At 31.1% G+C, this 21,539-nt stretch overlaps 1 protein-coding gene across 1 annotated transcript in view; it reads left to right on the forward strand.

The window, feature by feature from the left end:
* Positions 1-18,077, forward strand: part of LOC120123714 (transcription factor RAX1-like) — a gene marked incomplete at its 5' end in the record, with an annotated part of 30,005 nt that extends 11,928 nt beyond the window's left edge. The window contains one exon of the mRNA XM_039142537.1: positions 17,919-18,077. Within this exon, the coding sequence (XP_038998468.1) occupies positions 17,919-18,077 (159 nt within the window). The remainder of the gene's footprint in view (positions 1-17,918) is intronic.
* Between the last annotated feature and the right edge of the window lie 3,462 nt (positions 18,078-21,539).

The raw sequence follows: 21,539 nt of genomic DNA on the forward strand, positions 1-21,539 counted from the left end.
TATCTTCTCCTCTGTCTCTCTCTTCCCGTTCTACGCCGAGAAAGGAAACCACAACTCTCGACCACTGTAGATCGATGGTCACGTGGAGTAAAAACGTGTCAAAAGCTCTCTCTTTTTACTCATTGTCTCTCTTTCTCCTCTAAAATCGGACCCCTAAAATATCTAAACCCAAAAATTAACCCTCCTTTAAACCCTAACAGATCTTAGAAAAGGAAAATACTTTACCTTCGATGATGGTTTTTTCTAGTTCCGATGAGGTCACTGATGGTTAGATCTCTCTACAAGGTAAGTTTTCTTCCTTCCTTTCGGTTTCATTTTCTTTCTCTTTTTTTCTGGTTGTTCTCATTTTTTCTCTCTGTGTTGACTCTCCCCTTTTTTTCCCAAAAAATCTACTTTTTAAATATGGTTGCATGATTCTGGATTTATGGTTGCTTTTGGATGAGAATGATGATATCTTTGGGTAGGGGCATAGTCTCTCTGATTTGAGTGGGTAAAATCCAGATTTTTTAGGATTTAAATGATTTTAATGGGGTTTTGGGATTTGGTGCGATTACTGATTTGATTTGGTGTGTTTTCTACCACTGTGATATGTTTGATGACGACGACTAGGGATATGGAGCTCCAGTGGTGGCTCACGTAGCGGGAAGTCGAACGACGACTGCTACTGGTGTCTTAAGGGTTATGGCAAAACCTTAATCTGGGATAACTTGGACCGTTGGATCAAATCTGATCCAACGGTTATGGCATGAGGCGGCTGAAACAAAAAGGGGAAAAGCCTAATTGGGTTTGGGCCACACGAGTGGGCTCCTTGCTGGGCCTGAGTATCTGTTGTTGGGCTGGCAGCTAGATGGACTTTGTTGGGCTTCGGTTTTGTAATATATTGGGCCTACAAAATGTAAATAAATATTGTTAATAAAATAATAATAATAATAATAATAATAATAATAATAATAATAATAATAATAGTTAATAAATTTGTAAAACCCGGACAAAAACGGGTGTTTACACCACCAACTCTTGAAAAGGGTTTTTTTTATTAAGTTAAGATGATCACAAAATAGAATATGTTCTAAACACTCACAATCATTTGACAATGAACGCTTAATCACCCTGTTACAGCCGCTGGTGCTCAAACTCGTGACCTCTAAGAACAATAATGATTTCTTTAACCATTGAACTAAGTTAGTTCGTGCCCATTTTTTCTTTCTTACAAATTGGTCTTTAGACTTTTATGTTCCTCTTGAGCAAGAGGCTCACAAAAAAAAATTATTCGAAAAATGACGTTGATCTCACTATCAAAAATGTGATCATTGAGATAAAAGATCAGGGGAAATTTATATCACATCTTCTACCATGTATGTTCTACAAAATAATCACACAATATCAACATATTATACATTTTTAATATAATAATAAATATATAAATAAGAACATATCAAGCGATCTTAATTGTAAAATGAAAAAGAGGCGACTAAACTAGTTTCGTTTCTAATTAACTATATACATATATAATGCGAGTAATTCTTTTAGGGAATGCGACCATTGTTAACTTGGTGAACTTTGTAAATCTAATAAATTATAATTTATATTTAATGTGTTAGTATTATATATATTTAAAGTAAAACATTTATACTGTCATCTCATTAGTAATTAAATATATATTTACAATATTTTTAAACTAAGAACAAATAAGTTACTTTTTCCATTAATAAATAAATTGCTTATTTGTAAAAAATAATAACATGAGATTCACTAATTATTTATTAATCCTCATATATCAATAATGTATAAGATGAAAAGTTTTTAGTTAAGATTTGCATATACATAAACAATATATAATATATTACTAAATGATGTGTGGATGACACCTTTGTTTTAATAGTACATGGTGATTAAATGTGTTGAAAACATTTTGATATTTCGATATAACAAATTGAGTTAAATGAATTTTAATATTTTCCAAAAAGATTTTCTAAGTATATTCAATATAATTATTCGAATATCAAAATATTACTTCAAATCTTTCAAATGTCATTTTAATCCTTACTCAAGTGTAAAATTAAGTTTTAATCTTAAAATAATTTCAAAACAATTTTACAAAATATTTGGAACTATTTCAAAGCCAAAAATTCCAGATTGCTCAGAGGGAACCGATTCCCCCCAAGGGGGTACCGATTCCCCCCTGAATGGTTTGGCTCCGAGAAAAACAGAATGCTCGGAGGAAACCGATTCCCCCCCAAGGGGGTACCGATTCCCCCTGTTTAACGGTCGAAATATTTGAATTTTACACTCAGGGAACTGATTCCCCATGAGGGGGTACCGATTCCCCCCACGCTCCAAGTAGAAATATTAATTGTTTTCACACTTAAGCGGCTCCAATAACTTCATTAATGATCACCAACGTTCAGAAGTGATTCAAGGTGTATTTAAACAAGCTTAGAAGCCATTGATCAAAAACAAGAAACAACAAGCAAATAGAATCAAGAGAGAATCAAAGAGAAATCATCAAATCTCAAGTTTGAGCATTTCAAGCTTATTTTTCATTCAATATTCATTTTGCTTTCAAGAACACTACTTGTACTCAATTGTATTCATTCTTGAATGTTCTTTTCTTTGTTCTAGAATTGTGCAAACAATCTACCTTGTGAGGATTTCCTTGTAAATTTGCAAATTTGTATTGTTCTCTTTGGGAGAGAGTGTTCTCAAGAATTTGGGGTATAATTCTTGAGGGTTTGTAAGGTTACTCTTTGTCCTCAAAAGAAAGACAAATTAGTGAATTTGTGGAAAATTCTTAGTGTGGATAGCTAAGGTAGTGGACGTAGACTTTGGTTGAGAAAGTCGAACCACTCTAAATCGCTGTGCAATTACTTTTAATTTTCTGCAAAAGCTTCCACCAAATTTAATTTCCAATTCACCCCCCTCTTGGCCGATTCTGTCAATCGATTAACTCAACAATTGGCATCAGAGCCTAACTTATTTGAAGGTTTAATCGTCTCTTGAGTCGATTCGGGAAGAGTTACATCGATAATCAAAGTCATCAATGGCCTCCACTTGAAACTTCGACTCCGGTCTCGATTCGATGCCCGTCAACAAGCATCCTTTCTTCAATGGGGCTAACTATGCCTATTGGAAAAATAGGATGGTGTACTTCATTCAAGCAAGTGACATGGGAGCATGGAATGTTGTAGAAGACGGATATATCAAGCCTCTTACTCATCCAAGAATGTAGAGTGAATGAGAGACAATATTGTTCCAGCTCAACTCTAAAGCCATTCATATCATATTTTGTGCTCTTGGACCAGATGAATACGAAAGAGTTTCATCTTGTACAACCGCTAAAGAAATATGGGACAAGCTTCAAGTCATTCATGAAGGTACCGATGAGGTAAAAAAATCTAAAATTAGTATTCTAACGCATAGCTATGAAAATTTTAGGATAAAACCAAATGAAGATATCAAAGGTATGACAGATAGATTCTCAACGTCAATGGTCTCAAATCATATGGAGAGATCATTTCAAATGAAAAGCTTGTGAGGAAGTTAGTTTACTCCCTTCCAAAATCATGACAATCAAAGAAGACGACAATCATCGAGTCTAAGGACCTAACGTCCTTAACTCTTGAAGAACTAATCGGTTCCCTCCTCACTCATGAAATGATTCTTGAAGATGAGGTGGACCTCGATAAGATTGATGAGACACCAAAAGAGAAGGAGAAGAAGAAAAACATTGGAGTTGCTCTCAAATCCACAAAAGATGAGAGTGATTCGAATAAAGATGACGATGATGAGGAAATAGCATTGTTTGCCAAACGGTTCAAAAAAATGATGATATCTTACCGAGGAAGAAAATTCAAACGAAATGAAGGCCTAAAAAATGAACCAAAAGAGAAGGACCCGATCATTTGCTATGAATGCAAAAAATCGGGGCATGTCAAATATGATTGCCCACAATTGAAGATAAATGATCAATCAAAGAATAAGCACAAGGCTCATGTGGCTATATGTAGCGATGAAGAAGGTTCCGATGAAGAGGAACAAGAAGTAGCAAACTTGTGCTTGATGGCATTCGGGGAAGATTCTAAGGGAAAGGAGCATTGCTACAAGGCACGGGAAACAAATTCAAATTCATGGTACCCTGATAGTGGATGCTCGAGACACATGACCGGGGAAAAAAACTGGTTCATAGAGCTTAACGCCAAAAATGGAGGAGAAGTGACTTTTGGTGATAATTCAAAAGGTCACATTGAAGGTATAGGTACAATAGGTAATATCTCTTCCATACAAATTAAAAATGTTTTATATGTGAATGGATTAAAGAATAATCTTTTGAGTATTAGTCAATTTTGTGATAAAGGATTCAATGTCATGTTTGAAACTAATGGTTGTAAAGTTATTGACATTGCATCTAATCGGATTATGCTTATTGGTCATAGAATAGGAAACATTTATATGGTGCATTTAGATTCTATTAATGTGACTAATTTATGCCTAGTTGCAAAAGATGAGCATGATAGTTGGTTATGTCATAAGAGACTAGGACATGCTAGCATGAGTGTTTTGCAACGATTAGTTCAAGGAGAATTGGTTCGAGGGCTGCCTAAACTAAAATTTGATAATGATAAAATCTGTGATGCTTGTGCTAAAGGAAAACAAAAGCGAGTTTCTTTTAAATCCATTAATGATGTGTCAACTAGTAGAGTATTACAATTGATCAACTTAGATCTTTTTGGGCCATCTAGAACTACTAGCTTGGGTGGAAAACAATATGCATTTGTCTTGGTAGATGACTATTCTAGATATACTTGGGTTCTATTCTTAAGTACTAAAGATGAAACATTAGAAAAATTCATCACGTTTTCAAAAGTAATCCAAAACGAAAAAGGTTACTCTATAACTAGTGTTAGGAGTGATCATAGAACTGAGTTTGAAAATCTTGTATTTACTGAGTTTTGTAATTCTAATGGTATTAGCCATAATTTTTTAGCTCCTAGGACCCCTCAACAAAATGGAGTTATTGAGAGGAAAAATCGAACTTTAGAAGAAATGGCTAGAACCATGCTTTGTGAAAACAATTTGCCAAAGTATTTTTGGGCGGACACCACAAATACCGCTTGTTATGTTATTAATCGAGTAATGATTAGGCCTATTTTAAAGAAAACTCCATATGAACTTTTCAAAAATAAAAAGTATAACATTAGTTATTTTCATCCTTTTGGATGTAAGTGTTTTGTTTTAAACAACGGTAAAGACAATCTTGGCAAATTTTGATGCTAAAAGTGATGAATGAATTTTTCTGGGTTATTCCTTAAATTCTAAAGCTTATCGAGTATTTAATAAAAGAACTTTGGTTGTAGAAGAGTCTATACATGTTTTTTTCGATGATAATCTCCTTTCGAGGAAGGATTCTTGTTTGAATGATGATGTAGGTATTATAAATACAAATGACGTTAGACATGACGTTGGAGAATCATCATCAAAGGAAGAAACGAAAGATGAGGAAACTCATGATCCTCTCGAGAATCCAACCATTGAAGAAAGGGACATATCTTATCCAAGAGAGTACAACTATGTAAAGGATGGTGAGATTATAGGTGATCCATCCAAAGGGGTAACAACTCGATCTTCTCTTAAAAATATTTGTAATTATGTTGCATTTATCTCATGCATAGAGCCTAAGAATATTAAAGAATCATTAAATGATGAACATTGGATTATGGTTATGTAAGAAGAGTTAAATCAATTTGAGAGAAGTAAAGTATGGACATTAGTTGAAAGGCCTGATAATAAATCTACTGTAGGTTCTAGATGAGTATTTAGGAATAAGCTTGATGAGAGTGGTAATACAGTGAGAAACAAGGCTAGCTTGTTGCTCAAGAGTATACTCAAGAAGAGGGCATAGACTATGATGAAACATATGCTCCTGTAGCTAGGATGGAAGCAATTAGAATGTTATTAGCATTTGCATGTTTTCATGAATTTAAATTATATCAAATGGATGTTAAAAGTGCATTTTTAAATGGTTTTATAAAAGAAGAAGTGTATGTGGAACAACCTCAAGGTTTTGAAGATTAAAAATTTTCGGATCATGTTCTTAAATTGACAAAATCACTTTATGGTTTAATACAAGCTCCTAGAGCTTGGTATGAAAGTTTGTCAAACTTTTTAATTGAAAAAGGTTTTTGAAAAGGGAAGGTTGACACTGCATTGTTTTTAAAGCATAAAGGTAAAGATTTATTAGTAGTTCAAATTTATGTTGATGATATAATATTTGGTTCTACTAATGATGTTCTTTGCCAAGAATTTTCTAAGCTAATGCAAAGCGAATTCGAAATGAGCATGATGGGGGAGCTCTCATTTTTCTTGGGACTCCAAATCAAGCAAAGAAAAGATGGCATCTTCATCAATCAAGCTAAGTACGTCAAAGATATGCTCAAGAAATTTGGACTGGAAAATGGCAAGCCTCATGACACTTCAATGAGCTCTTCAACAAAGCTTGACTTAGATGAAGGAGGTAAATGTGTAGATGTTAAATTATATAGGTCAATGATTGGATCTTTACTTTATCTAACTGCAAGTAGACCGGAAATTATGTTTAGTGTTTGCTTATGTGCTAGATTTCAATCATGCCCTAAGGAATCACATTTACTAGCTGTTAAGAGAATCTTTAGATACCTTAAGGACACACCTAGTTTAGGAATTTGGTATCCTAGAGACTCTAGCTTTAGCTTGCATGCCTTTTCTGATGCGGATTATGGAGGATGCAAATTAGATAGGAAAAACACCTCCAGTACTTGCCAATTCCTTGGAAATATGTTGATTTCTTGGTTTTCAAAGAAACAAAATTGTGTTGCATTATCTACCACTGAAGCGGAATACATTTCAGCCGGTAGTTGTTGTGCACAAGTTTTATGGATGAAACAACAACTTTTTGAATATGGAATTGAAGTAGGTATTATTCCTATCAAGTGTGACAATACTAGTGCTATTTGTCTCACTAAAAATCTCATCCAACACTCTAGAACTAAGCACATTGAAATAAGACATCACTTCATTAGAGACCATGTCACTAAGGAAGATGTAGTTCTAGAATTTGTTGATACTTTGCATCAATTAGCGTATATCTTTACAAAGCCTTTAGACAAGGAAAGATTTTGGACACTTAGGAGAGAATTAGGTTTGACCAACCTATCTTCACTTAGTGTTTAAAATAATTTTAGCACTTTTAAGAATAAATGAAAAATGCATATAATAGTAATTTTTTGATTACATTCATTGCTTTTAGTTAGGGAGAGTTTATGATTTTTGGTGAAAATTAACTTTATGTTCAAATAGTTTTTAATGATAAATTTGATTGATTGAACATGATTAATTTTCAATATATGAGTTGCCAATACCACTAGAGAAAATTAATTTAGCATTTTGAGTATTTAAAAATCAGATTTTAGCATTTTAGTGCAGAGGGAATCGATACCCCCCTTGAAGGGAAACTGATTCCCCATTTGAAGGGGAACTGATTCCCCCTTGTAGGGGAATCGATACCCCCTGAGGTTCTGGTTTTTAACACGGGCAGAACACCTAAAAACTCAAACCCTCTCTTCTTCTCTTCACGTCGTTTCTCCTCTCTACACTCAGCCTATCTCCATATTTCATCAAAACATCGTTTTTAATCATAATTCTCTTCAAATATCATCTCCTAAATCTATTGGAATCATCAAAAACGTGCAAACTCAATCTAATCTCACTCAAATATGAAATTCTTGAAGGTATTTTTCTAAAACCTCTATTTCATCAATTTTTGATTTTAGAACTAGTTTTAATTAGTTCTAGGTTGAACTTTAGATCGATCATTGATTGTTTAGTGATTAGAAACTAGATTTTACAACTAATTTCATCAAAAACACAAGAATTTTCCAAAATTCTTTGAAATTTTCGAAATAAATAAAATTTGTTTCTCAAATTATTGTGTTTTGATTGAATTACATTGTTGTTATGAAAACTATACATATATTGATTTTCAAAACCTTTTTTTTCAATAAGTTTTTCAAAAACTTTGCCCATTAGGATTGGTTTAGAGAACCTTGAAATATTGAGGACTCAATTGAGTTTTGGGATTGATTATTTTGCATACATATATTTTTTAAAAATACAGGTTATCTTTCCATTCCGATTATCTTAAACCATGTCTCATAAATGTTCTAGGGCCTCCTCTAGTCGTTCTAGCCAACCTCCAAACTCATCTCCAAATCCTCCACCTATCCCACAAATTCATATTCCTAATCCCGATGATCCAAACATGACCATTCGCAATTCTTGTTTCAATGAACCAGGTCGTAAACAAAATCTCTACAATAGGTTTTGTCAATACTTTGAGTCCTACAAAATCTGGGAAGAACGTATCCCATCTCTTCAAGCCATGCTAGACATCAATTTTCATCATCTTCCTACTCTTCATGAGTGGAAATTTGACAAACTCTTCTAGCTTGAACCAATTGTCTACCATCAACTTGTTCGTATCTTCTACTCTAATGTCGTTTGCATTAAAAACCGAGAGGAAACCTTAACCATAGGGATCCGATCCTATCTTCTTGGACGATTCTTTCATCTTGACTCGGAATCCATTGCCAAAGCATTAGGATTAGATAATGAAGGGTTAGACAATGAAAAACTTACGGTAGTATTTTAGTATAAACGAAGGGACAGTGCAAGTGTTCTAGAACTTCATGACCGTTTTCTTCACCTAATGATCTCTTGGTGGTTTCGACCATCCGGGGGTCGTTACTCTACTCTTCACACCTTAGATCTATTTTGGCTTCATTGTGTCCAAAATAATCACAAAATTAACCTTCCACACATTATTTTTGTTGAACTTGTCGAAACCGTAAATCTTGTTCCCAATAAGAAATTGTGTTCTTCTTTAGTTTACGGTTGTATTCTTAGTAATCTGTTTAAGAAGGTTGGGCTTAGAGTTGGTCTTGATGCTTCCTTTCCCCTCAAAAACCAAATCAATATATTCTCTTTAACTAAATCAGGATGAAAGATCAATGAAGAAACTGGTCTTTGGGTTCGTATCGGTGAGCAACCGCATGAAGTTGACGACTCCGACGATGAACCAGAACAGCACGAAGAACAAGCATGAGCAAAGGAACAAGCACAGCTAGAGGATCAAATGCCTCCATACTTTCGATCCTTTATGGAGACATTCGATTTCCGATATGCTTCCATGGATTCTCGCTTCACTTCCATAGAATCTCATTTATCCACAATGGAAGCTCAACAATTGGAAATTCTACGGGAGATGCGCACAAACAACGCTTCTATGAATGAACGCATTGATGCACTCTCACATGAGATGGCCGCTATGTGAGCTCATTTTCCTCCTCCCGATCCTCCTATGGATGCTTGATTCTATGTTATGCTTTAGTACTTTGAACTTAAAGCTTATTGTTTCAACATTTTGAATGTTTTTGGATTGTTTTTACTTTGGTTGTTGGATATTTGAACTAATTTGATAAATTATGGATGTTTGAACTTATATTTCTATATATTTGGTTTGGTTAAATTTATTCATTATTGCATCATTTACATCAATTAGATATATGACCAATTTTGCCATGTCACATTGTTTATGAATATTGATTATGAAACTAATGGCTAACGTTTCTCTTGATTGTGATCTTAGCAACTTAAGCTATTTATCTATATATAATCAGTTGGCTGAATGATTTCAAAACCTTGTTTAAAATCTTTTAAAAGTCTTTTTGATTTAACAAAAAGGGGGAAAAATGTTAAAAATGTTTTAAAGGGGAGAAGTGTTAGAGTAAGGGGGAGTAATTTCAAACTTGATTTCAAAATAAAATCTTAAAATTACTAAAATGTTTTGTTATATCAAAAAGGGGGAGATTGTTGAAAACATTTTGATATTTCGATATAACAAATTGAGTTAAATGAATTTTAAGATTTTCCAAAAAGATTTTCTAAGTATATTCGATATAATTATTCGAATATCAAAATATTACTCCAAATCTTTCAAATGTCATTTTAATCCTTACTCAAGTGAAAAATTAAGTTTTAATCTTAAAATAATTTCAAAACAATTTTACAAAATATTTCGAACTATTTCAAAGCCAAAAATTCCAGATTGCTCAGAGGGAACCGATTCCCCCCCCAAGGGGGTACCGATTCCCCCCTGAATGGTTTGGCTCCGAGAAAAACATAATGCTCGGAGGGAACCGATTCCCCCCCAAGGGGGTATCGATTCCCCCTGTTTAACGGTCAAAATATTTGAATTTTACACTTAGGGAACCGATTCCCCATGAGGGGGAACCGATTCCCCCCACGCTCCAAGCATAAATATTAATTGTTTTCACACTTAAACGGCTCCAATAACTTCATTAATGATCCCCAACGTTCAGAAGTGATTCAAGGTATATTTAAACAAGCTTAGAAGCCATTAATCAAAAACAAGAAACAACAAGCAACTAGAATCAAGAGAGAATCAAAGAGAAAGCATCAAACCTCAAGTTTGAGCATTTCAAGCTTATTTTTCATTCAATATTCATTTTGCTTTCAAGGACACTACTTGTACTCAATTGTATTCATTCTTGAGTGTTCTTTTCTTTGTTCTACCTTGTGAGGATTTCCTTGTAAGTTTGCAAATTTGTATTGTTCTCTTTGGGAGAGAGTGTTCTCAAGAATTTGGGGTATAATTCTTGAGGGTTTGTAAGGTTACTCTTTGTCCTCAAAAGAAAGACAAATTAGTGAATTTGTGGAAAATTCTTAGTGTGGATAGCTAAGGTAGTGGACGTAGACTTTGGTTGAGAAAGTCGAACCACTCTAAATCGCTGTGCAATTACTTTCAATTTTCTGCAAAAGCTTCCACCAAATTTTTAATTGCCAATTCACCCCCTCTTGGCCGATTCCGTCAATCGATTAACTCAACAATATGGTTGTTCATAATCTTTTCTAAAAATTGACAATACATACGTCTTATAAACTCAGTTACTTGAACTTAAAATCTTTAGGAAGAACAATAATCCTTTTTACTACAAAGTCATTTAATAAATTTTAAATCACATGTTTTTTTTAATAGTTCACTTCCTACAAACATAACTACACGAGCTTGAGGCTTTAAAAAAGAAACAACACTCTTTTTTAACCGTAGAGATTACTCAATGAGTTCAAATCACGTGTTATCTTGAACAAAAACATCGTTATAGGTTTTATTCGCTCTCCATTATTACGATATGGTATTGTCCTTTAATAATTTTGGGTATGGGTAGTGAGCCATTAGGAAGCGAGTTCAGTTGGGGCCCTTTTGTATCCACGAGGCTGAGCAACACCTAAAGTATTGCTTGCTCTAATGCTCCCTTCATGATGCATATTGTAAGATATAAATTAAAATGTTTAATTTACCACTCATAATTTTCTTTTATTTTTCGTTATTGAATTTATTGATTGATATATTCAAATGAGATATTACATAGATTAGTTATGAAGATAATTTTTTCAAACAATTTATTTCATTCACAACATAATGATAACAATAATGATATTTATCGGATTAATATTCAATCAATTAAAAAATTATTTACTAATGTATACATCATTCAATTATTTGATATTTTTATTGTGAAGTTCCACACTAGTGTCGCAGCAATCAATAATGGAAATCGTAGATCAAAGGTCCACATTGAGTTTTTCCTCCAAGTTTAAGGGTCACGGTGAGGACAAAAATAACGCAAGTGTCACATTGTTTTTTTCTAAGGTGCAAGGGTCTCAAGTACCTTTTTGCCAACTAACTTTAATATAAGACTTTCAGATACTTAAAAATTCATATTCGAGCTTCAATCGAGGTAAGTTTGAGTTCAAATTTTTTCAAACTTGAGTCGAGCTTCAATCGAGCGAAGTCTTAGAAGGTTTTGAGTTCAAGTTTTTTGGAGCTTGAGTCGAGCTTTAATTTTTATTTTGAGTCTGAATCAAACTTAATAATTTTAAGCTCGTGAACTTTTAAATCGAGTCAAATTTAATTTTAAACTTTTCAAATTAAGTCAAACTTAACGATACTCAACTCAACTAATTTGCATCCCTATCTGACATAGTTTCATTATCCTTGTTTGTGATTTCCAGTTGTAATTAGGGATGAGCACGAGTTAGATTGGTTCGGGCTTTTGGTTAACCCAATTTGACCTATATATATACTCCATCCGAAACTCGACCCGACCTGAGGTTAGAGTGACTTCACAAGACTCGACCGACCTGACCTTTTGAGATAAAACCCGACCCAACCCAAAATAAATATATTCATAAAAATATTATTTTATTGAATAAAAATAGGGATCTAATTAAAAAATAATATAAACATGGTTGTTATTGCAATTATCCCTAAATATATAAGGTAAATTTATATTATTTTTCATGTTGGGTCGAGTTGGATATTTTTTACCTTAAACCCCGACCCGAACATATTCTCTAAAAAACTCGATCAGACTCAAATCTGGATTGTTTTTAAAAATCCAATCGAATCGGATCAAATCAGAACCCGTCAAATTCGAGTCTCTTACCCATCCCTAGTTGTAATAGTTGGAGAGATTTCTTTTTATTAATAAAAAAAATTTCTGAGAAAAAAAATAAACTGTTAACATTTGAGAAAACAGAAAACGCATCGACTAAAGTAACTAAAATCGTGTTCAATCAATCATAGGCATAAACATAAGTTATTGGACTAACTAATCTTCTAAAATTTATAGTTTTATTATAATAGTTTTAACGAATTTTAAATTTAATTCTAATCAGAGAATAATTAAAACAAGATTCTAGAGGAAGGAATCAGAACGCTCTTAGTAAATCTAGAATTTATGACTTAAGAAAATATAACGGAACAAAGATAATCATTTTGATCAAACGATAAAATATGTTTGCTCATTGTTATTATAATATTTAATTAATCTATAAGGTAATTATTTTAATTTATTCAATTGACTAAAAAGGGATAAAAAATAAATCAATTTTCTTTGAATGGAAATATACGTTTGACTGTTGAATATACTACAATGAAATAGTTTAAATATTTAATCCTATAAAATAATAACAAGTCCTTTTGGCTCATAGTTTCATAACAAATTGTGCAGCAAAAACCATTCCATAAATTTTATCATTTATGAACAGCACATGAAGCCAATATTGAGAAAGATCATGAAATCGACCGAAATTCCCACTTTATTCATTTTAGTTTATTTAGAATAAAATCAGAGATGGACGCAAAAATTTATGTCAGTGGTGCAAATTTAAGAAGTTATATTATTAAAAATTTTAGGGGTACGGAATTATGAAATTTTAGGTGCGAAATTAGATAATCTATAAAAAATACAAGAAAATTTAAAAATTCTAAGAGGTGCGACCGCACCTCATGCCCCTCGATCCATCCCTGAATAAAACCATTGATTTATGAAAATTAAGAGCTACCAAACTCTTGCATCACATGTAAGGATCATGGGCGGTTGCGACCGGTATCGATTCATATCATGGCCAACCGAATTTTCTATTTAATTACCCAAAAAAATGGTTTTTGCTCAATTTTTTTTTAAAAAAATTATGTATTGGTTAGATTTTATGTAACAAAAAAAAAAGGATTGCGTAATACAAATAATAGTTTTGGTTTATATATTCTTTGTAAAGATCCGTAAAATGGGTTTGACCAAATGAGAGATTTCATCCCCCCACATGCCACATGCAACAGACAGTATAATGCAACTATAATGAGAATATGTTAATGCTATACAATAAATTATTAAATGCTAAATTTTATATTAAAAAATAAAGTTATTAATATATCTATTTTATATAAAAATTAAAGTAAAAAATATGATTTTTTTTTTTAAAAATTGTTTAAAGTGATTTACAAATTAGTATATGTTTAAATTTTGTTTAGACTACTGATAATGGACACATATCCTGGTCCCTGCAAACGTAACTACTCGAAGGTGAAACCTTTAAAAAGAATAATATTTTCCTTTTACTATTGATGTAACATGTATGTATATATATATAATAGAAGTGTTCAAAAATACCCGATCAAATTGACCTGACCCGACGAGCCTGTTAAAAAATATCGAGTACTTATAATAAAAATACCCGATTTTCTGGGTCAAATACCCGACATGCTATTTATTTTCGGGTTTCGGGATCAGGCTTGGCACGCAAACGGAATTTTTAAACTTTATATGTGAATTATATATATGATAGACCTTTAGATTTTGAAATTGAAAATTTTTAATTATATTTTAAAAAAAATTAATATAATTTAAATATAAATAAATAAAAAATGAACCAAGCACCCATGATCAAAAATGCGGATACCGAGATATAATCGGCTAAGTCACTAGCTGATTTTTTGGTACCTAAAAATTTCTAGCACCCGATATTTCGAGTATCTGAAAATACGGATACCCAATTTTGACCAACCATAATATATAGTTAGTTAAACTTGTTTTTATATATCTATTTTTTTCTAATTATTGTTTTAGAAAATAACGTTTTTTTTTTCAAAATGGAATGTCTTATAAAAATATGAAAGAAAGATAATTTATTTATGGAAGTGGATCCTGAGCTAGTTCTAGTTTTCCTTTGTTGATGGTATATGTATTAATTAATTAATTAAAGTAGTGATCGCAATCAAACATCATTGATTTGCATTAATTTAAACTAAGTATAGAGAATCCAAATCCATATTGGTATACGAGTGGGGGTCTTATTATGCAAGAAAAAGAAAGTCAATCAAATTTTAATTAGTTTTTAGGGTATACTATGCATTTAGTACATAAACTATCAGTTTTGATCGTTTTAGTACCTAAATTTTCAAAAAAAAAAATTCAAAATCATATCTAAAGTTTAATTTTTATTTCATTTTAGTGCCCCGCCGTTAAAAACACGTTTAGTATCTAAACTATCAATTTTGGTATGTTTTAGTAGCTAAACTTTCAATTTTTTCAAAACCTAACGTTAAATTTTAAACAGTGGTACTAAAATGAAACAAAAACTAAACTTTAGATCTGATTTTGAAAAAATTGAAAATTTAGATACTAAAAGAGACCAAAACTGATAGATTATGTATCTAATGTGTAATTTACCCTAACTTTTATATGAAAATATTACATTGTTTATATGTTTAAAGGGATAATTTTAGTATTGTCTGTTTGGTTCATAGGAAACATTCAGTGCCGACCCCCCCTTACTTAATTTAACGAACATGTACTATAACACTTCAAACTACTTTAATCACTCAAAATTTTAAATTACGTAACCGAGTTAGCAATATAATATATATAGAATAAATTACACAAATGATCCCTTGATTATAGGGTACTGATTTATTAAGTCATTTGACTATTAAAAGTTACAAATGGTACTTTGACTATATAGTGTTGCTTTGTTTAGTCTCTTAACTATGAAAAGTTATAAAATGATCACACAACTATTCATTATGTTTCAAATTCATCGTTTTTCGTTAAAAAATTAACGGTATACATGCTAAATGTGATATTGTCGACACTGTTTTTTGCCCGGGCGGGGAAAAGATCGATACCGACTCGGGAGTTTTCTTTTTTAAAGGAATTTTTGAAATTTGAGGAGCCGCCACCAATCATTTAAGGTGTGATTGAGACACAATAAAAACCGGGTGATTTTAATAAAACATTTTATTTTTATAAAATACCAAGTTTTAAGGTCTGCGAAAATCAAAAAATCAGGTTCAGGACGTGTGGGGAAGGATTAGCACCCCCACAAGCGCCAAAATATTTGTACCTAGTTGATTACCCTATATTTAAAATCAAAAATTTTGAGTTCGATCTTTATTTACTTTGAGAATCATTATGGATGCAAAGTTGAAAAGGGTATTCGTTTATTGAGACCGATAGCATTAACTCCCAGGCGTAAATGCGGGAGATCAACTATTGTACCTAATAACCGAATATTGCCTCGTTTTTAGAAAATCATGATGCAGTCTTTGAAAAGGATGTTAACCTATTTCGGGAATATCAGTAGTCACCCCCTGAGCATACTTGCGGGAGATATACCATTAATTCCTCAATAAGTGAACGTTGTCTTAGGTTTAAAAACAAAATGCAATTAAACAAATTTTTATTTAATCCTAATTAAGCTAAGGTAAATTAAAGACTTTTTCTAGCTTAAGGTGTCAAATTATGAAATTAAAGGAACCTAGAAGCTCAAACTTAAAAAATGTAGGCTCTAATATTAATCCTATTTGATTTTAATCAATTATCGAATCGAATAATCGAGATGGTCCCTCGAACATTTAGGCGAATGTCAACTCGAATTATTCCCCAAATTAAAAGACTACTTTGAAGTCTAACTAAAAGTGGAGGTTTTAACATTAACTTAAATTAATTTTAATAAATAATGCTTCAAATAATTAAATTGGAACCTCGAGCAAAAGCGATGACCAAATTAAGAATTCACCTAATTAAAGGACTAAATGTGAAATCAAGCCTAAGATGGAGGATCTAATTTTAATCTTAATTAATTATGTCAAAATTAAAACACTAATTGAAGTTTGGGAACTAAAAAGGTCAAGATCTAAAAATACCAATTTTTAAATGTGAAATCAGAATCTAAAACAATTATCATATTACAATCATCATGTTAACGTCCAATTTAGACAACCGCCAATTTTTTAATGGAAAATGACAAGTTTTAAACATAATAAATAGTTAAGTTACAATTTTATAACTTTTAATAGTCGAAGGATTTAATAAAACAGTACCTTGTAGTCGGACCATTTGTGTATTTTACCCTAATATTTAATAACTATAGTCTTAATGCAAATTTCTTTAGAAAAACAGTAATAAAAAACAAAACATATGGTAATCTGATAACTTTGGTTGTGGTGAGTTTAAAAAATTTATATTTATATATATAATTCTTATTATCGAAAAAAGCACTATCATTTTCTTACTAAAAAAATATTGCATCCTTGCAATTTATAAAAAATAGGTACAAACCAAGCGATTTGATGGTAAAAGAATTATTGTTATTCTTTAAGGTTCCTGATTCGAGCATCAGGAATACTAGGGGCCATGAGCATCTAATGTCAAATGGCTGTGAGATATCTTCAAACAGATACTACCTTTTACTTAAATTAAATTAATAAAAAAATCAAACCATGGACCACTCTAGCATTAGTTTGAGATATATTATTGTTAATATCAACATGTAGAAGAACCTTAACGGAAGTGCATTATATATAATTGATGAATGATTAGAGATATATTAATACAATAGTGTTGGTTATCAACCGCAAGTTGGAGCAATCTCAAAACTATATCAATTTTAAATAATTATGAGATTTATCATATTCATAACATGAGTAAGAAGGAAACATTACACAAAATATATATTTATTAAGATTCATGTAAGAAATTATCTTTAAATAACATACTAAACATTTTAAATAAATTATTTGAATCTTATTACTACCCATTATTAGGGTTTTCTCTCTCTACCCATTATTTTGATCTCTTGTGTGAGTAGTTTTGAAGGGCTCTGGGTGTTTGGATCGAAGAAACAGGGTAAGCGATAAGTGATTTAACTGAGGAGTTAGAGAAATTGGATCTGGGAGTGGAGAAGGAGGAAGTTCTTCAACTTGATAACACGACAACAACTTCAACTGTTTAGTGGGTCGTTTTATCACTATGGGTAATATTAATTTTCAGGCAATGAAGACAATGATGGCCAATGTCTGGCATCCAATTGAGGGTGTTTCAATCACTGAATTGGAGGACCGACAATTTCTATTTTGATTATTCCATGAGGTTGATGTTGAGAGGATTTGGGATGAAGGCCCTTGGTATTTTAAATCGTATCTTTTGGTTCTTCATCGATTACTGAATGATGTAAATCCACAGTTGGTTGATCTTAACTCGGTGGGATTTTGGGTATTGGCAAATGATGAGCCATTCAGTTTTATTTTTGAGCAGGTTACAAAGCAGTTGGGTAATTTCATCGGGGTGTTTATGGAGTTTGATGCGAAAGTAGTTACTTTGGGATATAAGGGAAGTCTGTGATTTCGTGTGTTATTGAAAAGAAAAAAGAAGATAGCTTTGTCAAACGAAGGTTTCCATTATGTCACACTCGAGTATGAGATGTTTAGGGTGTTTTGTTTCCTCTGTAGGAAGTTGGGTCACGGAGAAGGGTCATGTCCATTACGAGTGCTACGATTGAAGCAGGAGTCGGTTCCAAAATAGGATATATCCCTGAGGGCTCCACCAAGATGCATGAATTATTCACCTAGTCCATGGACACGGGATTATGATGGACAGGAGAATATGAATAGTAATTGTCATAACTATTTTTTTAGGTAAAAATAATTAAATATTATTTAAAAAACAATTATAACTTTTATTTTGAAAAATGGGTGATTTTGAATTAATTTGGATTAAATTGAAATAAGTCGCCATCGACCTTTAGGTTAGGTGGGTCAAATACCTAAAAACGTCTTTTAAAAACAATTTTAAGAAAAATCGTTTTTAAGACAAAAACTGGTATGCGTTTACCAAAGATTTATTTAAACAGGTTCGGGGGTCGATTACGTGTGGGGAAGGATAAGCACCCTCACAAAATATTTATATATTTTCTTTAAAAAATTAAATTCATAATATTTATATAATTATTTTTACAAAATTAAAAATATAAAAAAGGTTTAATGAAAGGGTAAAATTTTTTTAACCCCTGAACTTCATATAAAATTTTAATTATAGATTTTTTTTTTTGTAAATCTAAAATAATTTAAGGATAAATTTGTAATTTAACGTTCGTAGAATTTTTATTATCAATGACAGAAGAAGGATATTTTTGAAAAAAAATAAAAATTTAAGGGTATTTTAGTCCAAAACGCCGGTAATATTACAATACCTAAGGGAATGGAGGTAATGACATTCCCGGTAATATACCCCAAAAAATCTACTATTGGTAATAAAACATTACCGGGAATGAGATTCCCGACCAACCAAATATGAGAATGTGGGATTCCCATCCCATAGAAATCCCACAATCCTTGAGCCAAACATCCCTTAGTGTTTTTTGATCTTTTGTTTACCTATTTTCATTTATTGTCATATAGGTTGTCATCAATTACTACTTTTTGGACCTTTTGTTTTGCTTTTTTAGGTTGTTTTTTATTATTAATAAAATGTTGGCATTCCATTGTTAAAAAAACATTTTAATATTTATTAATTCATGTTCAATTTTAAAATAATAAAATTTAAATTATTTTTTATTTAAAATAAAGATTATTTAAAAGAATAAAAACATCATCATAATATTTTTTATTAAATTTTCTAAAAGAATGTAATATATTTTCAACTGAATTAGTCGATGATATCAATTTAATCAAAATCTTAAATGATAATATAAATAAATTATCAATGATATATATTTTTTTCTTGTATATATTAAAATGTTTGAAGATTATTGCATATTTCAATAATTAATGATATCTTCACATGATTTGAATTGGTTAATTATAATCTAATTATTCTCTGAAAATAACTAATGAATTAAATATGACATAAAGTGATTATTATATTGATTTTATAAATGTGTAGGTTTTGATATTTGAAGTTCAAATTTACTATATCAATTATGTATGGGTTTAGTTTAGATTTATTCGGATATATTTTCATTTATAGAAAGGGTTAATTGTATAATATATCTTTAAATTATGACTATTAGGGTACGTTCAGTTTACATGGAACATGAGATTATCTTTGGAAATAAGATTATTAGAAAGTAACATTATTATAGAAATGTTGTATTACCTTGTTTGGTCTATTTAGCAAGAATATAAGATTACAGTGTTTGGTTGGAGGAATATAATATTACTTGGATGCATGTTTACCAAATTATCCTTGTGATATACGTTTTTTTAACAAGTTAAACTTTAATATTAAATTATAAATATTTGAATAATTTTTTAAAAAACATTTTTAATTGTTAAGCTATCAAAGTTTAAAGAAAAATACATTTAATATATAATTTATATAATTAGTAAATCAAAATTATATTATTAAATAATTTTCATGAGTATCATATTTATTTATATAAAATATAATATAAAATAAAAATAATGGTGTTGCCTCAAGTGAAAAAATATATATTATTTTTCAATGTATAAGATCTACTTGACCTTTTCAGCGAACCAAACATAAGAATACAATTCCGGAATGGATTATTCCCCTTGGTAATGGTCTTTTTCCCGAAACAAACACCCCCTTATTTTAAAGGGTAAAGTACACGAATGGTACCCCAATTATAGTATATTGCTTTATTAAGTCCCTCGACTATTAAAAGTTACAAAATGATCATCCGACTATAGAATGTTACTTTGTCAAATCCCTCAACTTTCATAAGTTACAAAATGATCACCCGACTATTCATTATGTTCCAAACTCGTCCTTTTGCGTTAAAAATTGACGAAATTCTGAGTTGAACATTAACTTGTTGACTATGATATGATAAAAATATGATATCAGAATCTCAAACGACTATCACGTCTCAATCATCATGTTAACATCCAGCTTAGACAACCGCCAATTTTTAACACAAAATGACGAGTTTGGAACATAATGAATATTTGGATGACCATTTTGTAACTTTTGATAGCCGAGGGACTCAACAAAGCAACACTCTATAGTTAGAGGACCATTTTGTAACTTGTAATAGTCTAGGGACTTAATAAAGTAATACCCTATAGTCGGGAGACCATTCGTGTACTTTACCCTATTTTAAATTGATCTTCAAACTTTTAATATTTCAGTAGTACTTAAATTATGATCATTATTTTAAATTGATATCCAAACTTTTGAATCTTCAGATTTCATTCCCAAAAACATCCAAATATGTAATTAGTTTCAAAAATAGTTTGACCTTTTTTTTCAAACATATAATCGTATAGTTCAAATAGTTAAATAGGGGATGTGATTAGCATATACCGATGATTTTGGATTAATTTAAAATGTTCAAAAGTTTAAAGATAAATTTATAATGAGGTTCATAGTTTAGGTATAAAATTGGAATGTTCAAAAGTTTAGAAACCAACTTCAGATGAGAGACATAGTTTGACGACATATGATACAATTAACTCTTATACAAAAGTGTAGTTAGTGTATAAATCTTTTGTCAGTATAACTATTAGTATCTAACTTATTAATTGATTAATTTAAATCGAGTATTATAAAGATTCGTTATGGAACAACTCTCTCAACCAAATTTACTTCATTCACAACGTCAGTATTCAAATCTTGAATGTTTTCTGGTGTTACTATATGATTTATTAATCGAAAACTATATTAAATATATATTTTTAAAGGAGAATTTATATTTGTCAATAGTACCATAATTTTCCCATTGACAACATAATTTTATAACTATTCCCTCACAAGATTTAGGGTAAATAATACCATAGGCCACTATATTATAAGTAACTTTACAATTGAATCATAAGATCAAATTATTTATCAATTCTAGCA

This window comes from Hibiscus syriacus, unplaced genomic scaffold (genome assembly GCF_006381635.1).
Source record: "Hibiscus syriacus cultivar Baekdansim isolate YM2019G1 unplaced genomic scaffold, ASM638163v2 tig00110402_pilon, whole genome shotgun sequence".
In the NCBI taxonomy this organism is placed as follows: domain Eukaryota; kingdom Viridiplantae; phylum Streptophyta; class Magnoliopsida; order Malvales; family Malvaceae; genus Hibiscus; species Hibiscus syriacus.